General features: G+C 31.5%; 1 protein-coding gene across 1 annotated transcript; it reads left to right on the top strand.

Moving 5' to 3' along the window:
* The first annotated feature begins 1188 nt into the window (after positions 1–1188).
* Positions 1189–7394, top strand: LOC139903945 (phosphoinositide phosphatase SAC2-like). The gene is made up of 17 exons (XM_071885876.1): positions 1189–1339; positions 1420–1647; positions 2116–2320; positions 2412–2577; positions 3084–3297; positions 3405–3481; positions 3630–3817; positions 3893–3990; positions 4085–4218; positions 4312–4434; positions 5242–5512; positions 5620–5741; positions 5831–5944; positions 6017–6154; positions 6286–6444; positions 6528–6630; positions 6758–7394. The coding sequence occupies exons 2-17, from the start codon at positions 1552–1554 to the stop codon at positions 6833–6835; spliced, it is 2286 nt and encodes a 761-aa protein (XP_071741977.1). The 5' UTR covers positions 1189–1339; positions 1420–1551; the 3' UTR covers positions 6836–7394.
* The last annotated feature ends 449 nt before the right edge of the window (positions 7395–7843 follow it).

Below are 7843 nucleotides of genomic sequence, written 5' to 3'. Positions count from 1 at the left end.
AATAACCCACTGTATGTTAGTAGAAGTGTGTATTTTGTAATCCACCCAGCTTCTATCCTTGTACTTTACTCGATAGTATATATAAATATAGTTGCTTTTCAAAAAAATAACCCACCGTAATTATAATTAATTAACTTTCAAAACAAATAAGAAAGACATGAAATCAACATTAAAAGTTTTGACAACTTTCATGTATAAAAAAGGTAGAATTAATAATTAATAATCAATAATTTATTTTTAAGAATTATTAATTTAAAAATTAATAATTTTAAAAATTAATAATATTGAAAGTTAATATTAAAAACTAATGATAATTGATGATAACAGTTTCATTTTATTTTATCACATTTATTTTGTATTTTATATAATTACGTATATAGTGTATAAATATAAATATACTATATATATATATATATATATATATATATATATATATATATATATATATATTATTGAGTATTGATTTTGTGAATGCATTAAAGATTAAAGACGATTCTAATTTAATTGTATTAATTTAAAAATAATTGTAATTGTATGGAGATTATTTTGGTAGGTGGCCTATTTTTTAGATCGGATAATTATTTGAAGATAATTAATCGTAATTAATCGCAAAAATATTATTCTAATATTGTAAATTTGTTTTGTTTTAAGGTTACATTAGTCTTTGTTTTATGATTCTTAAACGTGATTAGTAATTAAATTTCGGTTTTTGAATCAATGGTTAAATGAGACTTGTTACTTTTAATCTAATAGTTAGGAATTGTTTTCAAGGGTTAAAATGAATGATTATTTTAATATTTGGTTCTTATTTTAATAAGTAGGGAGAAGGGAGATAGGGAGAAGGGAGATTAAAAGAATTTATTAAAGAATTGTTTTTGTAATTTAATTTAATACTCGTATATAATTTATTTTATTACTCTGTAGTACATAATACTCGTACACAGAAAATTACTGTAATACGGAGTAAAATTAACACTGTATTTATATTTATATTAAAATTAAATATTATTATTAATATTAATGTATAATGATTTTTTCGTACAGTATCTTTTTGTATTTTATTTTATGTGGATACAGTCACCGGAGCTGTGATTTTCACCTTCTCTTCCTTCTTTCTACATCCTCAAATCAAATATTTCCCACCCTTCCCTCTTTATTTATACATATCTACCGATCTATCTCTATATTTCTATTGATATATATATATATATACCTGTACCTGTATTATATCTGTATATTAATATTTGTTTCTATTTCTATGTAATGTAATTACCGGATCTGTATCTTTATCCTTCTCCGATCTACTACTCGATTAACATCACAATCTATCGAACTTACGGTATGCTTTCTATTGCAATATACTAACCCTAGGTTTGTAATATTAATTTGTCTTTTCGTAATTCTCAAGTTTTTATGCAGTTTATGATTATGATGTGTGGAACTGCAGAATGCTAAAATTAGGGTTTCCAGTGCCCTAGTTCAACTTCAAATTCGTTCGAACTTGTATGTATACCTGATATAGCCCGGGCGTAAGGCTCGGGATCCGGAATAATGACGTCAGAGAATGAGCAACATGATTGGATCACAGAAGTGCCTAGTGTTAGCATTTCGTATTTGCAAAAATTCAGACTCTACGAGACTCGCTCTGTATGATTTCGTATCTATAAACTTATTTTCAGTTGTATAGTTCTTTGGATTATATATAATCTTCTGCTTTTGTTATCAATATGTTTAAAAAAATATAGTCAAAATGTGTATACAAAATATATCTGCCTGTCAGCTGATTTAATGATCAATTATTGATGCGTGTATTCAGAGCTAATGCATAAGTTTATAGTGAGCATGTGTTTAACTTCAACTATTGCTACATTAGCTATTCCGTGCTAATAATATTGGAAGTATTTGTGGATTAATTGATTGATGTGGTTCATATCTTCATATGTATATATTTGGCACACCTTTTGTTATTGTTAATACCTGTGTGTGTTATTGGACATTAGACATGATAAAAAAGTATGATCTCGATTCTGGCTTAAAATCAATAAGATTTTTTTTTGGCCCCTACCTCAACTTTTATTCTTAGATAAAATATACAACAATTCTTGCTTCCTACAGAACTTCTATATGATTGGACGTAGTAAGAATAGATCAGCTTGGAGAGTGTTAAAGATCGACAGGTCAGAACCTTCCGAGCTAAATATTACTGAAGATCCGACGATATACACTGAAATAGAATGCTCTGAACTTCTAAAGCGTATTAATGATGGAAATAAGTCCACAGGGGGGCTTAGATTTGTATATGCTTGTTATGGAATTGTTGGTATGCTCAACTCCACTGTTTCTTCAAGTTGATGAACATCTATGATAACAATTGTTTCTTACAGTGATTTTTTTTTTTATTGTGATTTTAGGGTTCATAAAGTTTTTGGGACCTTATTACATGCTGCTTATCACAAAACGAAGGAAGATTGGTGTAATTTGTGGTCATGCAGTATATGCAATTACCAAGAGCGAGATCTTACCAATTCCCCATTCTACTGTGCAGCTCAGTGTGGCCTACTCTAAGAACGAGAACAGGTCTTTTGTCGATTCTGATTGTAAATGTAAAGTGTATTAGAAGTCAGTAGTCAGAACTATTTTTTATTCATATGTATCTATAAGCATTAACCACAATATTGGTTGTTTTTTCCCTTTTCTTTATTATTTATTTCTACACGTCCTTATGAAAGTATATACCATAACTACACCTTTCTCAACCTTAATGTTGAGTATGTGTTAAGAGTCTTTATATTGGAATTATTAATGACAGATTGTTACACATATCTAGCTCTTGATTCTATAGTTTATTCTAGCATTATGGTCTTCTCATAGTAGGTGTTACTCGTTTACATCCTACAATTTACAGATGTTAACAGAGAAAAGGTATTTTCAGGGCTTGTATCGGGGAAGCAACCATTGTGCTGTTAAACCTTTTTGTGTTATTAGTAATAGCTCGGCAGATTTTACTTAATTCTTATTTTTTTAAGTAACTTTTACTGATGGTTGAGATTGACTTTGGTTTTATGTTTAATTTCATTGAACAGGTACAAAAAGCTCCTATGCTCAGTGGATCTTACAAAAGACTTCTATTTCAGCTACTCGTATCGTGTTATGCATAGTTTTCAAAATAACTTATCTACTCAAGATCCACCAAATGAAACAATGTTTGTTTGGAACAAGTTTTTAACTACCATGATCCAGAATCAGCTTCGGAATAATCTTTGGACTGTACAACTTGTTTATGGCTACTTCAAACAGGTATAGGAGTATATCTACCATTCATTATATCAATAAACTATTCTTTTTTGTTACTCTTGATTTATCGAATGACATTGTTCTCCTTTTCTTTTTCTTCTGAAAATTAGGTTTCACTTTCAATAGCTGAAAAGGACTTCAAGCTGACCCTAATTGCTAGACGCTCACGCCATTATGCTGGAACCAGGTATAATTACTTCTGATTTATGACCAACTTAATAGTATTTATCCTGTGACTAATAGCGTGTCAATATTTGAAAAAGAAGAGATTTTTACCTAATTATATTTTAAAGCTGTTTCTATTCATCTAATCTTTTTTCTTAATAATGGTGTAGATATTTAAAACGAGGGGTAAATGAGAAGGGACGTGTGGCCAATGATGTTGAGACAGAACAGATTGTATTTGAAGATGTTCCAGAAGGATGTCCTGTGCAAATTAGCTCTGTTGTCCAACATCGGGGTTCGATACCGCTGTTTTGGTCCCAGGAAACTTCACGATTGAATATTAAACCTGATATAATCTGTAAGAGCTAACAAACTTATATTTTTAATTCACATTTCGAACTCCATTTGGTTCAACCATTGTTTCTTCATCTAGTGTCTAAGAAGGACCAGAATTATGATGCCACCCGACTTCACTTTGAGAATCTGACCAAAAGATACGGAAATCCAATTATCATACTGAATTTGATCAAGGTAAAGATAGTCTTACTGTTTGTTCGAATTTCTTTTAATTTTTTTTTATCATCATTGTTCGTTTGTTTATGTTGATCACCATTTGTTTTTTCAGACCAAAGAAAAGCGACCCCGAGAATCCCTTCTCCGTATGGAATTTGCTCATGCTATTGAGTCAATTAATAAAGATTTGCCTGCGGAAAATCGTTTGAAGTTCCTTCATTGGGATTTAAACAAATATTCTAGAAAGTATGTTTTGTTCATGCTCCTACTAATTAGTTTTTTGCTATTTTAGTATGTTGTTTTTCTAGCCGTGACTTAGTTTTTTATGTTATTGTGCAGCAAGTCTACTAATGTGTTGGCACTCTTGGGCAAGGTAGCAACTTATGCATTGAATTTAACTGGCTTCTTTTACTGTCAAGTGATACCAAATTCGAAGTCCCAAGACCATCAGAACCTTTCCAGGTAAATTAATAACATCGTTTCATCAATATGTTCATATACATACCATAGTTGTTAATTACTATTCTACCGGTCATTATAATTTTACTCAAATACTTCCTAGTTTTTCTAACTGGAGATTTACCTTATCCGTGAAATGTACTATCAAAGATGATCTTTTGTGACTATGATTACACATTTAGAATTGTCTATATAATTTTTTTTATTTTTTGAACTTTCGGGAATTATTATTTGTTAATGATTTTTATGATCGATGCTTCGTTTGTTGTTGTTGTTGTTGAGCACCTGTTTTGACATTGACATCGAAACTTGATCTTGTATGATATTGGTGGTTATGAAATTTTTTATTCTAGCGAGTTATCTTATTTACAATGGTCACTCCGAATGAAAAGTTACGATGCTCGACTTGACACCTAGTTTTAATAGTTCATAAGTAAGTTTTGGTTAATTATTTTGAAACATTTGTAAGGGCACCTGTTATTGTAATGATTTGAATTTGATAATATCTTGAGCTTGTTATATTTAGATTGAACTTGAATATATGGTGCTGCAATTTTTTAGTACACTTGTGAAAGAAAGTGTTGTGATATTGATGACATGAATGGTGTAGTAAATACTAATAGTCCGTATTATTTAAGTTCTAAAATAATTTAAGAATACTCATTAATCGCGATTCACTAATTCGTCTAATCCATGTATTGATTCGATACCTCTGGTCACGTACTGTAGGGATGACTACTGTGACAATTGTAATTTCCAGTTCTATAATTACGATGCTGATAATTTTGAACCTGTATATTGTTGCAACAGTGGTGGCGAGAGTGGGAATATTAATGTAAAGCCTACTAAACAACAAACAGGGGTCCTAAGAACAAACTGCATAGATTGTTTAGATCGCACAAATGTTGCTCAATATGCATATGGTTGGGCTGCACTAGGTCGTCAACTGCAATCTATAGGATATATTGATACTCCGATTATTGAGCTTGATTCAAATCTAGCAGATTACTTGATGAGAATTTATGAGAGAATGGGTGACACTCTAGCATTACAATATGGTGGTTCTGCAGCACACAATAAGGTAACTCCATGATTCTAATTTTTTATTTTTATTTTAATTTTAATTTTTTATTTATCTTAAACCTAGAAATTATATGAGTAAATGTTCTGTTATATGTCTCGGCATAGATATTTTGTCAAAGAAGAGGTCAATGGAAGGCAGCCACTCAGTCCCAGGAATTATTTAGAACTCTACAACGTTACTATAGTAATGCTTACATGGATGCTGAGAAGCAAGATGCCATTAACGTGTAAGAAAAAATAATCTGTGATATCAAATTAAAGATCTCTTTATTACCCTTGTTCTTAGTGATTTTAAATTAGGCCGTTGCTTGTACAGGTTCCTAGGTCACTATCAGCCACAAATCGGTAGACCTGCACTGTGGGAATTGGATTCTGATCAGCATTATAATGTTGGTGGCCAAGGTTCTAATACTTATGTGGACAGAACTAGGTACAACTTTGTGAACATTTTTTAAGTAGTAATTTTGAAAATACTACATATCTCACTTTTTTATTAATGCAGGATTATTAAAAGGTCGTTGTCAGTTGGCAACATTCTCTATGATGGCAACATCGTTCGCAACAGTTCTATTGGAACTGCTCAAAAAGATGAAGAATCCTTGAATGAAAACTCTGTTGAAAGTGATTCATCATATTCAAGGTTTGCTTCACTCATTGTGACTTGTTATCTCTTTAACACCGAATTAGATCTTAAATATTCTTGATTGCAAAATTGTGAACGTAGAGAGCAAAGTTGTTTATGATTGAAATGTAATGTTGGCATTTGTGCAGGTGTGCAAATTCATCGTCAGGGCCAGATCTTACGTCTGAAGAGATGCCCAACAGTGATCGCATATTTTATAACAAAGATTCTTTCAACTGCTCAAATTTTCTTGATGTTGATTGGCTATCATCATCTGGCAACTCTTGTGAAGACGAAACATTTGAAAGGTGACTCAAAATTTGCGCGACTAAATTTCAGTTCCCACTTGTTTCCACTTTTTAAACCAACCCTCACTGGAAAGTCAATGCAGGTCAACACTTGTCGGGTCCCCTATCGGCGGTCAGTCATCCGACTATGTGGTTAATGAAATGTGCACTTTCGCTAGTGATTCTGAGATGTCTCCCTGTGTGCAGGTTAGTTTTTTTCCCTTCTCTTTTATTTTATTTTATTTTCCTTGTGTACTCTTTTTACTTGTTAGTTGTTATTTGCGGAATTGGTTTTTGTTTTGTGATCTTGTTACATTTTCTAACCTGGATGCAGGATGGTAGAAGCCCTGTTGGAGGTGGGTTTTCGGATAGATTTGCCGAATGGGTGACCAATGGAGATACATTTCTTTGATCAGTTTTGCCTACAAAACCAGAAAACTAAAAAAACAAAAAATCCTACTTATAAGTCATTGAATTTCAGTCATCCGCTCCTAAAGGACGTGGGTTGCGAAGCAGAAATAAATGGTAAGAGAAATACCATTAGAGAAACCAATAAAGAAAAGAAAAAATGAACCTCCAATTTAATTGAAGATATATAACTGGTTAAAAAGGAAAGTATGCTAACCCTTGTAAAAATAAAAAATATATATTAAAAAGCATGCATTAGACGACTATTACAAGTACAAAAGAGTATTAAGCTACAGTTGGTTTTTCATATTTCATTTGTCTGTAAATATTTTTTGATAGTGTTTACTTAAGTCGGATTGGAGATTAAACGATGTTATTTATTCCTTGTTAGTAAGGTAAACCAGATATTTGTGCAGCTTATATAGAATGATTTTGAGCCTCAAATTTGATATAACATCAAGTAAACGTTGTTAGTTTCTAAATTCATTGAGGGGGGAGGGGGTGGTTATGATTGCTTGTTTAAATACTCCGTAACTTGGAGCATCTGGTGTGGGCAAGGTCACCTCGGCGTCGGTCCGGTGTCGAGGTATTCGAAGTCTTCCACTCGACGCTGTGGAGATGGGACCCAATTTCAAATTTTCGACCGTTGCTCTTTTTTTTTTCTTCCTTTTCCTCCATTTACGTGTATTAAGTATTCCATTGTGTGTTCTATGAAAATAATTGGAGTTGTGCTGTAGATCTGTGATTAAGAGTTTTGTTGCAGGTAAGATGTGAAGGAGATGAGTTTATGTCATATTTTTATTTTGGTCCCTCAACAACTTATACGCTTCCTTTTAACCCATTAAAATACACCGGTACTAATTGTTTGTAAATATTTCACTAAAAACTAAAAAAAAAAAAAGACGATACATTTATGGTCTAATTAATAAAATGTCATTATATAAAACTTTTTTTTATATAGAAAATATTTATTTAATTAAAAAAGATAAAATAAATGATTAATAATAAATAT

This window comes from Rutidosis leptorrhynchoides, chromosome 4, assembly GCF_046630445.1.
Source record: "Rutidosis leptorrhynchoides isolate AG116_Rl617_1_P2 chromosome 4, CSIRO_AGI_Rlap_v1, whole genome shotgun sequence".
NCBI lineage: Eukaryota > Viridiplantae > Streptophyta > Magnoliopsida > Asterales > Asteraceae > Rutidosis > Rutidosis leptorrhynchoides.
This window is presented reverse-complemented; position numbering and strand designations above follow the sequence as displayed.

Coding starts and splice junctions, on each gene's coding strand:
- LOC139903945 (XM_071885876.1), top strand. CDS start 1,552: ATGACGTCAGAGAATGAGCAACATGATTGGATCACAGAAGTGCCTAGT. Junction 3,482..3,629: donor CGCCATTATGCTGGAACCAG/GTATAATTACTT, acceptor ATAATGGTGTAG/ATATTTAAAACGAGGGGTAA. Junction 6,155..6,285: donor AGTGATTCATCATATTCAAG/GTTTGCTTCACT, acceptor GCATTTGTGCAG/GTGTGCAAATTCATCGTCAG.